The sequence below is a fragment of the Bufo gargarizans genome, chromosome 1 (genome assembly GCF_014858855.1).
Source record: "Bufo gargarizans isolate SCDJY-AF-19 chromosome 1, ASM1485885v1, whole genome shotgun sequence".
Lineage (NCBI taxonomy): Eukaryota > Metazoa > Chordata > Amphibia > Anura > Bufonidae > Bufo > Bufo gargarizans.
The window spans coordinates 175178349-175198759 of NC_058080.1; the positions used below are offsets into that span (position 1 = coordinate 175178349).

The 20411-nt window shown below is 41.5% G+C and overlaps 1 protein-coding gene across 1 annotated transcript in view; it reads left to right on the forward strand.

Annotated features, from left to right (window-relative positions):
* DCHS2 (dachsous cadherin-related 2) overlaps window positions 1-20060 on the forward strand; it is a 394236-nt gene extending 374176 nt beyond the window's left edge. The window contains exons 19-20 of the mRNA XM_044300255.1: window positions 4276-4414; window positions 13749-20060. Of these exons, the coding sequence (XP_044156190.1) occupies window positions 4276-4414; window positions 13749-16363 (2754 nt within the window). The 3' untranslated portion in view covers window positions 16364-20060. The remainder of the gene's footprint in view (window positions 1-4275; window positions 4415-13748) is intronic.
* Window positions 20061-20411: the final 351 nt, after the last annotated feature.

A 20411-nucleotide genomic window follows, 5' to 3' on the forward strand; every position in this document is an offset into this window, starting at 1 on the left:
TAGGCCACTCCAGGACCTTGAAATGCTTCTCACGAAGCCACTCCTTCGTTGCCTGGGCGAGATGTTTGGGATCATTGTCATGCTGAAAAACCCAGCCACTTTCATCTTCAATGCCCGTGCTGATGGAAGGAGGTTTTCACTCAAAATCTCACGATACATGGCCCCATTCATTCTTTCCTTTACGCGATTCAGTCGTCCTGGTCCCTTTGCAGTAAAACAGCCCCAAAGCATGATGTTTCCACCCCCATGCTTCATAGTAGGTATGGTGTTCTTTGGATGCAACTTAGCATTTTTTCTCCTCCAAACATGACGAGTTGAGTTTTTACCAAAAAGTTCTACTTTGGTTTCATCTGACCTTATGAAATTCTCCCAATCCTCTTCTGGATCATCCAAATGCTCTCTAGCAAACTTCAGACGGCCCAGACATGTACTGGCTTAAGCAGGGGGACACGTTTGGCACTGCAGGATTTGAGTCCCTGGCGGCGTAGTGTGTTAATGATGGTAGCCTTTGTCACAGCTCTCTGCAGGTCATTCACTAGGTCCCTCTGTGTGGTTCTGAGATTATTGCTCACCGTTCTTGTGATCATTTTTCAGATCTTGCGTGGAGCCCCAGATCGAGGGAGATTATCAGTGGTCTTGTATGTCTTCCATTTTCTAATATTTGCTCCCACAGTTGATTTCCACAACAAGCTGTTTGCCTATTGCAGATTCAGTCTTCCCAGCCTGGTGCAGGTCTACAATTTTGTTTCTGGTGTCCTTCGACAGATCTTTGGTCTTGGCCATAGTGGAGTTTGGAGTGTGACTGTTTGAGGTTGTGGACAGGTGTCTTTTATACTGATAACAAGTTCAAACAAGTGCCATTAAAACAGGTAACGAATGGAGGACAGAGGAGCCCCTTAAAGAAGACGTTACAGGTCTGTGAGAGCCAGAAATCTTGTTTTTAGGTGACCAAATACTTATTTTATTTAATTCTTTAGAAATTCTACAATGTGATTTCCTGTATTATTTCCCCCCATTCTGTCTCTCATAGTTGAAGTGTATCTATGATGAAAATTACAGGCCTCTCTCCTCTTTTTAAGTGGGAGAACTTGCACAATTGGTGGATAACTAAATACTTTTTTTGCCCCACTGTACTAGTAGTGTGCGTCTTGCATGTAAAGTATACATATGTCCTTGGTTATTCTAGACAGTTCGGCTTGAATGTATTGTGTATAGTGTAATGTTTGTACTACCAGAGTGTTTTATGTTACACTGGAGGTTGCTTTGACTGTAATGTTATGCCCATCATTACTCTTTGTATAATTGTGTGTCATATCAAGTTTTCACTGGCTGTCTCACTGCTGGGCTTCTAATCTGGATTTGCTGAATCACAAGGACCTCATATTTTGACTAGGTCACACAAGAACATTTATACATATATATTCTTCTGATGATTTCATTGAATACAGAAGTCTTTCAGCGCAATGAAAATATTTAATGAAGCATACATTTTATACTTATACAAAATATAAGTGGGTCATTTATTATTCTGCAAATTCCTTAGATTGCATAGCAATGATAAAATGCCCTCAAATCACTGTTTCTTTTGGCCATGGTAGAGAGAAGCCACAATAGCTTTATAATGTACAAACTGTGAATTGCTAAGCATGTGTTTTTACAAAACCCCTTCCATTTGGTTGAAGTGAACTCCAACAGTCTCTTTTGCTAAACCCTTACCATTAGGCCTCATGCACACGACCGTTGTGTGCATCCGTGGCCGTTGTGCCGTTTTCCGTTTTTTTTGCGGACCCATTGACTTTCAATGGGTCCGTGGAAAAATCGGAAACTGCACCGTTTGGCAGCCGCATCCGTGATCCGTTTTTCCTGGCCGTGAAAAAAATATGACCTGTCCTATTTTTTTCACGGCCAACGGTTCACGGACCCATTCAAGTCAATGGGTCCGTGAAAATCACGGATGCACACAAGATTGTCATCCGTGTCCGTGATCCGTGTCCGTGATCCGTGTCCGTTTTTTCCTATCATTTCAATGGCAAACTTGACTTAGATTTTTTTTTCATTTTTCATGTCCGTGGATCCTCCAAAAAACAAGGAAGACCCACAGACGAAAAAACGGTCACGGATCACGGACCAACGGAACCCCGTTTTGCGGACAGTGAAAAAATACTGTCGTGTGCATGAGGCCTTATGCTAAGAGCCCAAGTTATGATAAGATACTTAGGGATCCCCAAATGTCTGAAAGCCTAAAATTAAGAAGTTTATATTCGTATTCAAAGGCAATATAAAACATATTTAACTCAAAAATAAAATGTTGTGAATATATATGAAAACCTTTAAAGGGGTGTGGGGATTCGCTCTGGTAGACAGGATAAGCGGACGCAGTATAGAGGCACCAACCAGTTTGTGAACCAAAAGTTCAGTGTTTATTCACACTTTAGAAAGTTCACAGAACAAAAAAACACGTTCAAGCAAAAAAGTCACCTTGCAGCATTGGTGTCAGTTCACACCATGCGGCCTGTTCTGCCAACAAGAGTCCATCAGCAAGCTTCAGTCGGCCTGTTTCCCCTCAAATGGGTCTCAGCCGTCCACCCCGGCACAAGCCACAGATCCCAATACAGAGATCCCCTCTGCATGAACCCAGCTGTCTTTTAAACAAAAACCCTGACCAGCACCTGCAATCCAGTCCGGTGTTTGACCTTACCTGACTGCTAATTAGTCCAGCAGCACACACTGGGAGGAAAATACCTGCCTCCACATACAATTCCCTTTACTGTGTCACAGGGGTTATACCATGATTGGTGTAAAAATGAATATATATAAAAGATATCATATAGGACCTGACAGTCTCTTTCTTACAAAGCTCCAGCCATGTACATCTAGATTTTCTTCAAGCTTGCAGCTCAGGAGGCATGTCCTTTCTGATAGGACATATCATTTCTGCTGCAGCTTTCTCTCTTTACCCTTCACAGCTTCTAACAGAACATGTCGCTGGTGGCAGTAAGGATGAAAATGAGCATGTGCGACCACCTCAGTAGGTGGACACACACATTACTATACAGATCAAACACCAGGGGGTGCCATTATAATCCAAAGAAAATATCTCACAACTCAGCATCACAGCATAGCTTTCGATTTACTGGATCAGTTTAAGAAATGAAAATCGAGCCTTGATTAGTTGCTATGGGCAATAAACACAGTTTTAGATAGGATTCCACTACTCACTACCCTCTTCATCCTGTTTTCCTCCACTTCAGGAAGAGGTGTATTGAGTAGTGGAGTCTGCCAGTGTGTATTTATAGTAGTATTGAGTAGTGGATTATCCCAGCATGGGTGAGAAATGATTAGCCTTGCACCTTCTTTTTTATTAAGTGAGTCACTAGTAGAGGGGGGGGGGGGGGGGGTCACTATCTGAAGGTGAGTTTGTGGATACAGTCCATATAATAGATATCGGGGGAGCAAAAAATATATAAAACCATAAATTTCTTTATTAAAACTGCAATGCAAAATGCAGAGAGAGGTCCACAGTTACTGCAAATGCTTCTACATTTTGTATTATAATGTTTCAAGAAAAATGAAAATCAATAAATCATTTCTTGCTTCCATTGTAATTTGGGCACAATTGGCATACAAGGAGCACAACAGTGACACACAGGGCACAATGATGACTTACAGGGGACAGTGATGGCATACCCAGGGGACAGAGTGGTGGTACCCAGGTAGTAGAGTCATGGCATATTAGGGGGCAGAATTTCTAGAGACTGTTATATTTTTTTACACAATGGGCTTTATTGCTAGTACCTGGGGACAATGCTTTGGTGTATAATTATACATATATACAATTTACACAGCGGGTATAGATAGATTGAAGGATAATGCAAAAATGTAAAAAAAAAATGGTTGTACAAATAAGTAGAGAGTCAATCAAAGTGATGAAAGTATGCAGAACACTGGGTATATTTACAGTGGCATGTCAGCCGTAGCTTCACGAGAAGCCAATATAGACAGGAATATTGTGTGAAGCCTTGCTTCTATTAGTATAAAATTACACCTAAAACATCAGAAAACGCCATCTAAATCCAAATCTTCAGCTGAAAGCTTTAATAAATCACAAGGTATATTGGAACTAAGGTACAGTTAATAACATCTTTTAGTTCCACGCATAGATCAGCAACAAAAACATTAGAGGAATAGCTATTAAATATAAGGCCTTTCTCAATTCGAGTGGTGAAATATGATTTTATTTTATGTGACTGTTTTCTCTTGCTTTTTGTCCTAAAGGCATCAATACCGGAGCTGACTGCCCCTGATACATATATTATAACAGTGTCTGCTACGGATAGAGACTCTGAGATGTATGGCCCTGTTTCCTATCAAATTATTTCTCCACTTAACGGATTTACAATCCATCCAACTATTGGTAGGTAACTTCATTCGCATTCACTGTATGCTTAACGTGTTTATAGCAAATGATATAAGCCTACATGAGATTATCAACTATATTTAAAAGATCTAGTTTACACAATGGATTTGATATTTGCATTTAGACCAAGTTTATATAAAGGTATTTTTTTCTTGTTGTATTGATCAGATACTCTACTAGATCAAAGGCTTTACTGTGAAGATGATATGATTATTTGAAGGAGTTTTCTTAGGATAACACCTTAGATGATCAATTGGTGAGGGTTTAAGTGCTAGGATATAACTCCCACCACTGAGTTCCCCAAAAAATGGGTATAGGTATTACTTTTTAGCGGATAGTCAAAGCCCTCGCTCAAATATAGATACCTATGGATGTTTTCTACAAGAACAATCTTTCCACCTAAATAAATAGATGCAGAAGTCTTCAAAATGGCTTTCTAACTGTGGCTATCAAGTTCAACCTTTCACAGACCTATGTGCTTACAGAGAGGAAGCTAAATCACATACATAATCTCATTTAATCAGTTGTATGGCTATGAAGTGAATATTTCATACTCAAGCCTGTTATCCAAGAGACCTCCTATCCTATGTATTCATTTCAAAATCATCTAAAAATTCATCCATGATTAACCGTTTTGCTAATTACTATCATTGTTTGCCGTTTCAAGGCAAAGATGTAGCGGGGCATTTAGCAATTCAGATGTGGCAGTTTTGTGGCTTAAAAAATGTTGCAAGTCATGGTAACTGCACCATTTGGTCAAATTTTGTAACATTTGGTTTTCCTCACCACTTTTCAAAGTGCTCTATATTTTAGAAGTAAAAACAAGATTAGACCTGGTTTATGCCTTATTTACTATGTGCAACTTTTGCAAAAGTCACAAAATAGTTGCAAGCTATGCCAGGCAACCCCCTGGGGTACTTTCACACATATAGGTGTAAACCACAATGCACTCATGCCAAATATATTATTAAGTTGCAATATTTCATAAATTTGGCACAGGCACACAAGGCAAAGCCAGACTTCACTGACACAAAAACAACTGCAAATGATAAATGTCTCCCATCATTTTTCATCTATTGTTTTACATTCTCAACAGATGATAAAAAACATGCAACGGACAACAAGTATCATCTGTAACATTGTTTTTATTTTTATTCCTCCTTCCATTCACTTTAATGTAATTCAAAGTATTAAACAGATACCTAACTATAAAATCAGGTTGCAATGTACATAATGGATTTACAAACATTAACAACTATCAGTTAAGCTTCATCAATTTAAAAAAATTTCATAAAGAAAGATAAACACAAATTTTAGTGGTAACTAGTAGTGTTGATCGAGCACCTAATTGCTCAGGTGCTCTGGCCAAACACATCGGGATGCTCGGGTGCTCTACCAAGCACCTGAGTATAATGGAAGCCAATAGGAGAACCCGAGCATTAAACCAGGCACCCCCTGCTCTGAAGAGGGGAGGGTGTCTGGTTCATAGGAAAAGGACAGACATTGATGGAAACACCACCAAAATGGTTTGGGAACAGCATGGGGAGGATGTCTGGATGCATCTTGGACTCCCAGGTCGCTGCTGGGAACGATGTTGCCCGAGTAGTACGCCACTTTTACAGACTGACAACAATACACAACAAACCAGAGATAAAATCGATTTTAGAGGAAAAAATGTTAGGAAACATTTTTTCCTGTATATTTGCTTGTATATAAGTGCCAGTGCTGCCAGAAATTACAAGGAAGAGGCACTCCAATACAACATGTATATGACATAATGGAGGGCCTCATTCACATTGTGGTACAATTGTTCAGGTAGTGGGACTCCTACACTCATAAAGCCTATGCACTAAGTGAAAGGGCTGCCAAAAATTACAAGGAAGCGGCACTACAATGCACCGTTTGCTAAACATAAAAGAGGGCATCATACACAGCCTTGAAAAATGATAATTGATGGCCTGCTGGTGACCCTTAAAAACATTAGGAGCAAGGGCCTGCTAGTCTCCCTCTAAAACATTTGGAGCAAGGGCCTGCTTATCTGACCATCTAATACATTATGGACGAGGGCATGCTGCCGCTTTGGTGATTCTAGATAACCTGGGGGCAATCGCACGTTCCCATGACGGTGACGAGCCATTCGGATGTCTGCCCTATCAACTTTCGATGTTATTTTCAGCCCAAACCATGTAGACCATGGGTAATGGGGGAATCATGGTTCGATTCCGGAGAGGGAGCCTGAGAAACAGCTACGGCTACCACATCTAAGCAAGGCAGCATGTATGCAAATTACCTATTAGGTATAATTAGGTAAGGGCCTGCAGGTGAGCTGACATAGAAACATAGAATGTGTCGGCAGATAAGAACCATTTGACCCATCTAGTCTGCCCAATAAACTAAATACTATGGATAGCCCCTGGCCCTATCTTATATGAAGGATGGCCTTATGCCTATCCCATGCATGCTTGAACTCCTCCACTGTATTTGCAGCTACCACATCTGCAGGAAAGCTATTCCATGCATCCACTACTCTCTCAGTAAAGTAATACTTCCTGATATTACTTTTAAACCTTTGCCCCTCTAATTTAAAACTATATCCTCTTGTAGCAGTTTTTCTTCTTTTAAATATTCTTTCCTCTTTTACCTTGTTGATTCCCTTTATGTTTTTAAAAGTTTCTATCATATCCCCTCTGTCTCGTCTTTCTTCCAAGCTATACATGTTAAGGTCCTTTAATCTTTCCTGGTAAGTTTTATCCTACAATCCTGACCCTCTAAAACATTATATGCGAAGGCCTTCAGGTGAGTTGGCCCTGTAAAAGATTGTAGGTCAAGGCCTTCTGGTGAGCTGATCCTGTAAAACATTATATGCGTGGGCCTACTGGTGAGGTGACTCTCTAAAAAATTATATGTGAGGACCTGCTGGTGTGAGTTGACCCTGTAAAACATTGTAGGAGAGGGCCTACCGGTGAGCTGACCCTGTAAAACATTATATGCGAAGGGCATATATGCGAGGGCGTTATATGCGAAGGATAAGCATGTGGATGAAGGAGGATGAGAAAAGGAAGATTCAACCATATACCTTGTTTGTGGTGGAAGGGGTGCATGGGAATATAGTGTATTCAGTACATTATAAACAACACAATTAAAGTGCCTTTATGTTCATCAGCTTTCCTCTGGTGGAGTTGAGAAGTCATGGTCAATCCAGGCCTTGTTCATTTTTATAAGAGTCAACCTGTCAGCATTTTCAGTTGAAAAGCAGATACGCTTATCTGTTATAATGCCACCAGCAGCACTAAATACCCACTCAGATAAAACGCTGGTGGCAAGACAGACCAGCACCTCCAAGGCGTAGAGCGCCACGTGTCCAGCTTTGAAACCCAGTAGTTGTAAGGCACTGAGGGATCATTAAGGACATTGACATGGTCTGCTATGTACTCCTTCTCCATTTTCCAATTTTTTTTCCTCCTTGTGACACTAGGCCATGCATCAGGGTGAGGGTGCTGGCGGGGTGTCATGAAACTGTCCCAGGCTTTGTAGAGTGTTGCCCTGCATCTTTTGGAACTGCTGTTTGTTCCCCTTGTCTCCCCTCCTCGGTTGGCCAAGGAACTACAGTCTCTGCCGCCAGCATTGTCAGCTGGAAATTTTTGTAACAATTTTTCAGCAATGATCTTCTGGTATTACACCCTTTTACTCATCCTTTCCACCAGAGGAATGAGCGATGAGAAGTTCTCTTTGTACCGGGGGTTGAGAAGGGTGAGCAACCAGTAATCCGTGTTGTCTAAAATGCGTATAACGTGCGGGTCGCGGGAAAGGCAGCCTAACATGAAGTCAGCCATGTGTGCCAGAGTACCAACAGGCAAGACTTCGCTGTCGTCATCAGGAGGATCACTCTCAATCTCCTCTTCCTCCTCTTCTGCCCACCCACGCTGAACAGATGGAATAAAACTTCCATGGGTACTACCCTCTGTAGCAGAGGCAACCGTCTCCTGCTCCTCCTTCTCCTCATCATCCAATTCACGCTGAGAAGACGAACTGAGGGTGGTCTGGCTATCAGCCTGTGTACTTTCTTCCCCCATTTCCACCTCTTCCACATGTAAAGCGTCCACCATAATTGTGAGCAGCGAGCGTTTGAGTAGACACAGAAGTGGGATAGTTACGCTGATAATAGCGTTATCGCCGCTCACCATCTGTGTTGATTCCTCAAAGTTGCGTAAAACCTCACAGAGGTCAGACATCAATGCCCACTCGTGGCTTGTGAAGAGCGGAAGCTGACTGGAAAGGCAACGACCATGTTGCAGCTGGTATTCCACTATTGCCCTCTGCTGCTCACAAAGCCTAATCGACATGTGGAACGTGGAGTTCCAGCACGTGCTCAAGTCGCACAACAGCCGGTGAGCTGGTAATTTCAAGCACTGCTGCATCACTGACAGACCGGCTGAAGCTGTTGATGACTTGGGAAATGTGCACACACGTGGCGCACCTTCACCAGTAGCTCAGGCAAATTGGCAAATTTTGAGAAACCGCTGAACCACAAGGTTGAACATGTTGGCTCGACATGGGATGTGTCTGAGCTTACCAAGCTCCAAAGCCGCCACCAAGTTACGGCCATTTTCAGACACAATCATGCCTGGTTGTTGGTTGAGTGGCGAGAACCACAGTTCAGTCTGGTCTCTTATCCGATGTCACAGCTCTGCGGCGGTGTTCTGTTTGTCCCCTAACCATATCAGCTTCAGCCTGGCCTGTTGCCACTTCGCCACTGCAGTGCTACACTGCTTCCAGCTACTAACTGATGACTGACTGGTTCTGCACGCGGATAATTCGGAGGTGGAAGTGGAGGAGGAGATGGAGGAAGAGAATTTTGGTTTAGAGCCACTAACGTAGGTGCTGGCAGAAACCCTGATCGATGTAGGGCCTCAATCCTTGGCGTCGGTAGCACCTGTGCCATCCCAGGGTACGACTCGCTCCCGGCCTCCAACATTCACCCAGTGTGTCGTCAGGGAAATGTAGCTTCCCTGGACTTGTCCATGTGTCTGTGATTAAGTGGACCTTCCCAGTAACTGCGTTCGTCATGGCACGTGTGATGTTACGGGAGACATGTTGGTGTAAGGCTGGCATGGCACATCTTGAAAAATAGGTGGGGACTGCGTAACGCGGGACGGCCGCCGACATCAGGCTGTGGAATGCCTCAGTGTCCATAAGCCTAAATGGCAACATTTCCAGGGCCAGTAATTTGGAATGCTGCGCGCATTTAGTGCTATGGCCTGTGGGTGGGTGTCACGGCTGGGGATGGGGAAACCCTCAGCCGTGCGATGCCCGTAGATGTTAAGCACTGCTTGGCCAGGACGACAGTATTAGGGAGCAGGTCACCTCCTATCGTGTCCCTAAACTGACCCTGACTCCTAACCATATGAGTCAACCCTGAAGGTGGGAGGACTCATACACCGGATGCCTTGGGGTCCCTGCTAGCCCTCAGGATTGCCCTGGAACAAGGAGCAGGGTATGACAACCTGTTCTTCCTAGACACGGAGGAACAGGAGTCTCACTAGCCAAGCTGCAAAGGGAAGAGAACATAAACAGCCTATGGATATGGCAGGAGGATGAAAAGCTTTTCCACACCTACCTGCCACAGACACACAGACTGGATCCCGTGCAATACAGCAAGTGTCCACACCCAAACACCAGTGGACACAGCACACACACAAACACACAGGAACCCAGATCCATAGGTGCATAACATCACAAAGGAAAACATCTTCAGAACATCGTGTATAAAAATATATAACAATAATTTTATGACCACAAGGGTGGCCCCCACTGGCAGGTGGAATTACCAGGCGGCTACTCCAGCTAGCCATGGCTGAAGTACCCCTCAGACTGGAGATTAACACTGAGGCTTTATAGCCCAAAGTAGCCACACCCACACAGACACACAAAGCAAGAGAATTAACCCTTCCAAACTTACAGGGAGTGAAACCACTTAAAGGGGAAGTGTCCAAATGCACATCACACTGCGGCTGTTACGGCTGGCAACGACATGGGTGGCAACCATGTCCTGGGAGTCAGCCAGAAGGCCGAGACACTGCCACCACATGTACATCATACCAAACGTTGCCACGGGCAGCCACAGTGAAGGGAAGTGTCACAGTGCACACCTAACATAAGACCAAGTGCACACCAGACATACAAAGTGCATAACAAACACACACCAACTAACAGAGAGGTTTCTAGGTGTAACCGCATGCCATTGCAGCAAGCTGCCTAGCACCGGCTCAGGCTGCTATACTGCGACAATACAACACTTGTTGCCTGCGGCAACCACAAGTGAGGCAGCACACTAGCGGCCCTCACCTGTGGTTGAACAACCAAACCAAAACCGCAGGCAACCGCATGCGATCAGGAGTCACGACCATGACCATGGCCGTGACAGTGGGTGGCTGGGTATTTTTGCTTGCATTCAAAGGCCTGGGATAAAGATATTTGGATGCTGCGCTGGGACACAGAAGTGGATGTGGTCGCTAATGGTGCTTGCAAAGGACCAGGTGCAGAGTGGGATGCATCTGTGCCTGTGCCTTCGACAGGGGATTGGCCAGCACGTAACACAGGGGAAGAGGAGGCAGTGGTGTGACCCGCAGACACAGATTGTGGACCTAGGCATTCATCTCATTTATTATGGTGCTTGGATTCCATGTGGCGGATCATGCTGGTGGTCATGAGGTTGCTAGTGTTCACGCCCCTGCTCATTTTCATATGGCACAGGCTGAAAACTACTATTCTTTTGTCGGCCGCACTTTCCTCAAAAAAGTGCCACACTGTGGAACATCTACCCCTTGGAAAGGGAGATTTCCGCAAGGGGGTACTGCGTGGAAAATTTGCGAGCCTGTTTGGTGTGGCCCGCCATCTACCTTTTGGCACCCCACTGCCTCTTCCAGCTTGTTGCGGTGCTGCAGATCCCCCCCCCCCCTCTCTGTACTGTTGTCTTTGCTCGGCTTTCCTCCTTCCCAGGTTGGGTCAGTGACCTCATCGTCCAGCACCTCCTCTTCCACTTCCTCACTCTGATCATCCTCCTAATTAGTTGACCTTACCACATCCTCAGTAATTGACAACTGTGTCTCATCCTCTTCATCATCCTCTTGAGACAGTAATTGCGGTTGACTCATTGGCAACTGTGTCTCATCATCATCCACCTTATTAAACAGTAATTGCCGTTCCCCACTGTCATGTTCTTGTGACTGTGGAAGCTGAAGAATCAGGGCACAAAATCTCATGTCCCTCTTCAAGCGTGCTTGGCGAGAGGCCCAAATCAAGTAATGGTGATGAAAAGAAGTCCTCGGAATATCCGAGTGTGGGATCACTTATTTGGCCAGACTGTACATGGTGGGAGGAAGAATGATCAGGGTGAGGATTGTGTTGACCAGACTCCTGCTTACTGAGATTGGACTTGGTGGAAGACAGGGTGGTGCTTAACCGACTGGAAGCATTATCTTTTGCAATCCAACCGACCACCTGCTCGCACAGGGCTGACTTCGCAAGCGTTGTCCTGCGCTGCCCTGCAAACTGGGACATGAAGCTAGGTATCGTGGATGATTGTTTCTCTTATGCTGTGGGAGCAGGCACAGTTTCTCCGCACCCAGGGCCACAGCCTCTGCGTTCACCATCAGCATCACGGCCACTTCCCGTCCCTTACTGCTCGCCTTCTTCATTTTAAATGTGATATATGCTTAAAAGTATGTCACACGTACAGTAGTGTAGGATTTGGAAGTGTATGCGCAAAAAAATTTACAAAGGTACCACAGGTAATGTCACTGTTCGCAGTGTCTACAGAAAAAGTACACTGGATGTCACTGATATTTTAGGGATGCGCACACTTTAAACAGGAGATGTGGCGTGGTTAATTTAACTGTCCGCATCGGCCTATTACACAGTATTTAGCGTTGGATTCGCTAAAAATATATATTGCTGCTTTCACACACAATAGTCCTTTTGGGTCTCTGAAAAGTTTTTTGTATAAAAATCTTCCTATTACACTCCCTACACTGTCTGTCCCTTACTATGCACAGCTCTCCCTTTTACTGAGCAATTTAGCGCAGGTTGCGCTACAAACATATATTGCTGCTGTCACACACAATAGTCCTTACAAGGTCTTTTGGGTCTCTGAAATGTTTTTGTACACAAAAATATTCAATTACACTCCTTACACTCTGTCCCTTCCTTTGCTATATAGCACCCGATGACGCGTTCCGGCCAGCCAATCATGGAATGCCAGCTACCAACATGGCTACTGCCATTACAGTGAGGGCAGTACTTACCTGCACATTTATTGGCTGCGTAGCAGGCAAGAAATGTGCGGGGAGGAGACTCAAGCATGGCGCTCGAGCACATGTGGTACTCGGCATGTGGTACTGCTGAGCATGCTCGATCAACACTAGTAACTAGTGTTGAGCAAATCGAAGTTCACGAAATGGACTTTGATTTGAATTTCAGGGGAAATCTGATTCTCCAATAGGCCGAATTTCCTCGTGCTTCATTGGTAGAATCAATTTTCCCTAAAATGGCAGTAAAACAAAAAAAAAAATTCACCTCATTCGATTGCGCACAGAGTCTTCCACGGCCATCTTGGTTGAAGATCCCACACAAAATCTTGTGCACAGTGATGTATTATGTCAACGCACTGGCAAGCGTGATGACTTCATCACGCACCATGTGAGATTTCGCACTAGATCTTCAAGCAAGATGGCCACAGCGCGCTCTTCAAGATCAAATGGATAAGGTATTTTTTTTTGGGTTTTTTTTGTTTGTTTTTTACCCGACAACCCTTAATGGCAATCTCAGATGCTCAGATTTGTCACAAAGCAAATATATTTGTGAAAGTCGGTAAAGCAGCCAAATCAAAGTTTTGAGAACTTCGCCCATCTCTAATGGTAACAAAAGCTTTAGCATACCACTCCAACTGTTGGTCAGTAGGTCCCTAACGAGTTTGAACATACTAGATGTAGATATAAGAAGTGTTGAAGGAAGCTGAATTCAGCCATTTCAGTTCTATTCCAATTACATGCTTATACCAATATAAAGAACTTTGAAAGATGAATTTGATTACAGGAATGCATAATGAGGTAGGAATATTAATATATGTACTTCAGTTATGTAGCCTACATATAGTATATAGTTCTCTTACCTGAACACCATATTATATTTATGAATCCCCAATGCTACTTCAAATATTTTATGTGCAAAACTGAATACTTTTGAAGCATTGCAAGAAAAATCTACTTCATTAGTATTATATCATTGGATTTTATTTGAAATAAATTAATTTTCTGTAATCTGATCATTTTAGGTTCAGTGCATACAGACATGCCGGTGGGGATAAAGGAGAAAAGTACTGTGATTCCTATTTTGATAGAAGCCAAGGATAGTGGAGTTCCTCCGTTATCTTCCACTACTATTCTGGAGCTACAGATTCATGATGTAAACAATAATTCCCCTTCATTTTCAGAAGAGGTGTACCATGTTAATATAAGTGAAGACGCTGTGGTTGGAGAGGCTATTCTTACCTTTACAGTTACAGATTTGGATTGGACCCATGAGAATGCATATAGTGACCTTTCAATTGTCAGTGGAAATTCCTACAATCTGTTCTACGTGCAAAGCATTGGGATTCTTTCGCAGCCTCCATTTGTAGTCATTGGCAAACTAATTCTAAATGGGAATTTAGATTATGAGACAAGCACCACTCATACATTGGTTTTAATCGCTTCTGACCAAGGAGTCTCGCCTTTAAGCTCTAGTGCTACTGTTTTGATATCTGTTCTTGATACCAATGACAATCCACCAATATTTAACAACCAGGAGTACCATATCAGTGTCAGAGAACATTATCCTATAAATATGGAAGTGACCAAAATATCAGCTTTTGACTATGACAGTGGAGATAATGCTGACCTAGTATACAGCATTGTTTCTGGAAATGATGGAGGCACTTTCACAGTTGATTTACAAAATGGGACTGTCACTCTAGCAGAGCCTCTGGATTATGAACTTGTTATAAATTTTGCTTTAGTTTTAAAAGCTACTAATGCCTGGGGAACTAAAAATAATGATGCATTTACAAGACTCTTCGTTACAGTGCTTGATGACAATGACTACCCACCTCAATTCCTGTTTAACAGTTTGAGCTGTAGTCTCTCTGAAAATATGCCGCCCTTCTCACCAGTGTGCACAGCAAATGCCATTGACTTAGATTCTGGACCATTTGGTGCCTTGAGTTACTCTATTCAATCGATGTGCCTAAATGAGCTAAAGCAAGATAAGTTTTTCATAGACTCATTAACTGGGGACATTTATACAAAGAGCAAAATCGATTATGAGACTCATAAAAAGTATTGCCTTGTTGTCCAGGTTAAAGACAGAAGTGAATCCACAGCCTGCGTACTGGTTTATGTAGACATAGAGGGGCAGGATGAGTTTCCACCTCTATTCCAAGAGGATGAATATTTATTTGACATACCACAAGAAAACAAACCTGGACAAGTCATAGGCAAAGTAGCAGCTTCAGACAAGGATGAAGGACTTGATGGGGTGATCTATTATAATCTTGAAAAGTCTTCTCAGTTTTTCTCTGTCAATGCAACTAGTGGTGTCATATACTTAAAAAGAAGTGTTCAAAAGATACGAACTAACTCAAGACAAAATGATGACATTATTGAGTTAGTGGTAAGAGCCCAAAGCCCAAAGCTAGAGTCAAAGTCATCGACCTGCACTGTTCGAGTTAACATTTCAACAGCTCTAGAAAGTTACCCTGTTATGTCAGCAAACATACTTTCCATCAGTTTCGGCATTTCCTTTGTGGTTTTTTTGCTACTGGCTATAAGCCTTATTGGCATAATTCTGCGATATAAGAGAAAAGATGTTGTAAATGCTTGCGGGATAAAAGAAGTTGCTCTTCCTGCTCTCCCAAATTCAAATGTTAAAGACTGCATGTCTGATGAGTGTCCAAAGTATGAAAATACCAAGAACAGCATACCTCCAGATACAGCAGAGTGGCTGGGGTTAGTTGGCATTAGAGAAAAGAAAGACACTGGGAACAAATGCAGGAATTCAGACTCGAGTGGTCATGGCTCAACAGAAGGGGAAACTGCTGAAGATGAAGAAATAAAGATGATCAATGAATACCCCATTAGAAAAGAATCTGGTTCTGTTCTTAGTGAAAGAGCCTCACGAGTTCCAGACTCTGGAATTCCAAGATACTCTGATCTTCTGTCATGTGAATCAGATGAAACAGATGTGGTGATTGGGTCAGAAAACACAGAAAGTGTGGTGATCCTTAAGGAGGAAAAAGCAGAAGGAGAATGCCATGCATACTATAATTGCAAAAAGGAGATACCAGCAACACAACATGACAGTGAAAATAACCCAAAGGACAAAAACTCCCTGCCAGAGACCAGTCAGGACTACATCTATGTTCCTATGTCATATGACTCAAGATATGGTTCTTTGGCATCTTTAGTGGCCTCTGATGAGGACCTTAGAGGAAGTTATAATTGGGATTACCTGCTTAGCTGGGAACCCAGGTTTCAGACACTTTCCTCTGTTTTCTGTGATATTGGTAGGCTGAAAGATGAAAAGATTCATCGGCATGTGCCTAAGCAAAAGAAACCTTTCATTTTTCCACCCCCATTAATCACATCTGTGGCACAGCCTGGGATAAGGGCAGTACCACCTCGAATGCCAACTATAATGTCAGGACAGACATTTGTAAAATATCCACGATCACCTTATTTCTCTAATTTGGCATGTCAGTCTTCAACAATGACCCCAACCTTTTCGCCTTCACTGTCTATGCTCTCGGTTCACAGTCCGACCTCACCCCTGCGTTCAGACATAGGAATTAATGGAACATCAGTGCCTGCACTGTCCGAGGAACTGTTGATACAACAAGAGTTTCAAGTATAAGACCCATGTGTGGTATTCACAACTGTAAGAACTTGCGGGGACCAAGTAAGGCATGTAGACAAAAAAAAAATCATTAAGACACTGCATTTCAACTACCTATATATGGTGTCCAGTAAATTGTAGTCAATTAAAATGGCCAAACCGAGGGACTGCTCTGCTTGTCTTATGTCTATATGAAAACGTTTTGTTTACCTGTCTCCATTTCTGTGACAGTTTTCAGATTCTCCAGTGTCCACAATGCATGAACATGTCTGAATTGAAAACCATTTGTGCAACTAGTAAACTCCTTATCATAGGCCAGTATTTACCAGCATTTAATTATACTGTATATTACTACTACTAGAGTTTAACAATCTTTTATTTATAGCCTCTCATGATTTTTGTGTACAATATCAATAACAAATGATCATCCACAAATGTAGCTGGAATTAAAACTAGCCCACTTATTTAAAACCCCTCTAACTGAGCCAGTAAATGATGACAAAATGAATAGTGTCCCATGAAATGTATTTGTGGCAAGGTCACAAAGCTTTTTACTTTTGGGAACATGGACCAATATGGGTTGGGTGGCAGGCTACCCTATATCTAATTCTGTCTCTTTGTGTTAATGAGACTGCATGTATATAAAGGAAGTATGTCAGGCAGAATATACATCTGTACAGTTATTCAGAATATTTTTTCTAATAACAATGAAAAACTCAACTCAACTCAAACTCAACAGTTCTTCAGCAGAAATTTACAATTTTGCACAGTCATTGTACAATCTTCCTAAAGTGTTGGGCAATTTTGTAAATACTATGTTAATCGAATCTATGACCGGTTTTGAGTTATGTGATGTTCTGTCATTTGTTCACTAGCAAAACTAAACTTTGAATTCTTTGAATTTCTGTTATTAGAGAGCAGTGCACTATAGGAGCTCAGATGACTGGTAGATTACAATTAGGGCCCATGTACGCAACCATATGAATATTATATGGCTCTGAAATACATCAGTCATAGACTGCTAGGAGAAGCATATACAGATTTTTTATTCCCTTACAGATCCATATGGAGTATGTAAGAACAAAAAACATGTCATGTTTCATTGCAAATTAAACTATTCCCCTAGGAGATGCACTGGTTCAAGAGAAGAATATAGTAACTTGAGAAGACACCATTCATCCGCATGCAAAATGCCTACTGGACTATGATATAAATCTGTGAGGGCTCATTGTGCCACCACATAGGGTCCTTGCTTACATCTATAGCATGTGCAGAAAAGCTAAGGCTGCTTTCAGATGGGCAATGTAGACATCTTGGAATTGTTGGAGTTTACAAATAGAAAATTGCAGCATATTCTATTTTTGCACTTTTTTTTCAGCAAGACTCATACATTCAAATTAATAAATCTGAAGGGGAAACAGATGGCACATGATCTGCATCAATGTGGAATCCATTTTAAAACTCATTTTTGTTTCTAACTGGAACATAGATGAGTTTTTCTAAGCTGTTAGGCCAAGTTACAAAGCAGCTTTTGAAGCAGAAGAAAAAATATCTCAAAACCAGCACAAAAACAACAAAGAAAGTAAATTAGTGTTAAAGGGTTATATCCATCTCGGACATTGAAGGCATATCACTAGGATATGCCACCAATGTTAGATAGGTGTGGGTACAGCTCTGACAGCTGCTCCTATCCCCAGAACATGTTCCCCAAAGTGAAGAAGTGCACACCACCCATGCATGCAGTGCTCTCCATTCATTTCTATGGGAGTAACGAAATTAGTCGAGCAAGAACACTCAGGTATTTTCTGAACTTCCATGCATAATCACCTCTCCATTCACTGTTATGGGACTGTAAATAATTAAGCCATTGTTCTGCTATTTTCCAAACTCCCATACCAGTGAATGGAGGGTGACCGCACTTGGAGTACTCTCCTTTACTTTGGAGGTAAGAGTAGTGGGACCCAGAGGTGGAACCCGCACCTATCTGATATAGGTGATATGCCACCAATGTCTGAGATGGGGAAATACTTCTTAAAAGCTACTAAAACCTTTTATGCAATCTTAAACGGTGTTAATAATGGAATTATAATTTAATGTGAATTGTTATACCCCCAGGCATCATGCTGCCACAATGTATCTTATGCTGATGTTAAATACAAGATGCTATATGCTGATTTTTGAAACAAAAGAATTGTACTATGATATTTTTTAATATATGAAGACAATTACCTAATATAGGTTAATTTCAACTGTCCTACACCAAGGGTTCTATCATATTGTATTACCTATGAGAACATATTTTTACATATATGAGCATCAAAAAATCTATAAATTCTGTTGCCTTAAGTGGCAAAGGAAATGTCCTGTTTGTTGTGTTACCCAACTATAAGGTTTTCCATTAATGCATCATGTCCTATCATCACTATCCAACCTTTAATGTAACCTAGAATGTATAATAATCATACAACCCCCCAAAGTATCTTATAATTATTAATAAGGTACAGTATAAGGAGAAATCAAGCACTTTTGTTAGTCATAAGGGCAGAATATCACACAAGAACATTTAAAAATACGTTTGATTATCTCTTTGTGGCCAACTTTGCTCTTTTCATAGAAAAGGAAAGGATGGTTCCAAAGAGGGACATATAATTTTTCCATTTACTATTTAAAATGGCCGACATCAACCTGTCCTAGAATGTGAGCAGGACGGGTTTCCTCCAATTGAAGAGCTGTCAAGGGGACAGGACCTCACTATACTGCTCTACAATAGATGGTAATGATGTGATCCTGCCTACAATATGTCATCATGGCTGAGCAGCCTGACAGTAACACTCACCATTATGTAGTATATTGTGTCCCCTCATTCTCCCAGGCAGCCAGTCCTGCTCACATTCTAGGACAGTTACTGGTGGTCATTTTAATTAATTCCCCTTTAAGTTGTTAACTTTTCAGTGACCTAAAAAATGTATAAATAGCACAGGAAAAAGAAAACAAGTAAATAAACATGAGTATTTACAATGCCATATACGGTAGAATAAGCTACTTTAATGGTGCTTCACATTTCTTCATAGATGGTAAAATAAAATTCCATTATTACTCAAGTTATATGGGCATGTCCTGAAGAAATATATGCACAGTGGAGAGACTAAAAAAGAAAATTGGTGCAGTTGCCCATAGCAACCAGTCAAATTGCTGCTTCCATATTTCAAAAGGCATCTGGAAAATGAGAAGTAGAGTCTATCTGGTTGCTATTGGCAAAGGCTCCACTTTCCTTTTGCATAATATTAGATAAATATTCTCCATTGTGGCTGTTTGGTTTTGTTTGACTGGTGCTTAAAGTAAACCAAGGATGGCAATTTTTAACACTATATTTCCCGAGGCTCAGTACATCACCACCTACTTATTGGCTGAGCTTTGGAATAGTAGTTCAGTGGTGCATAGGTGATGACTTGCCTATTCCTGATCTAATGCTTAATAATTGTCTAAGACCTGTTTAACCCCACTTTGGAATCAATTTTGTGATATTGAGTGGGGAATCTTACAAGCTGTAAATGTAACTTTAATTATGTTTACCAAATTATTTTCTATTTTATATGTATACAGAATTCAGGAAATATTATGAATACATGAAAAAGGGATATTATTTTTCAGACTGAACCAAATGTATTCAAATAGCTGTGTTTTAAATGCAGTTTTCATTATATGCCAAAATAAAGATTTTGTATAAAAATGTTTAATACTATTATTATTTGTACAAACTATTGAGAAGAAACAATATTTTACTTGTTGTATACTTGCTTTGGTTATTTTAATATGTGTTACTTTCACAAAATAGTCATGAAGTCTTTGAAAATGAATGTGTCAACAGAAAATTACCTATTTAAAGTTTCATTTAAACTTTTATTTTAAACTATATTAAAAAAAAATCCCTTAAAATCTTGCAGTTTTCATTCTAGCCACTGAACATCATAATATGCTGACAGTTCCTGTTCTGAAGAAATCAGTTTTCAGAAGGTATCTCATTATCATCACAAACAGGATTGCAAGTTCTTATGGACCATGTGGC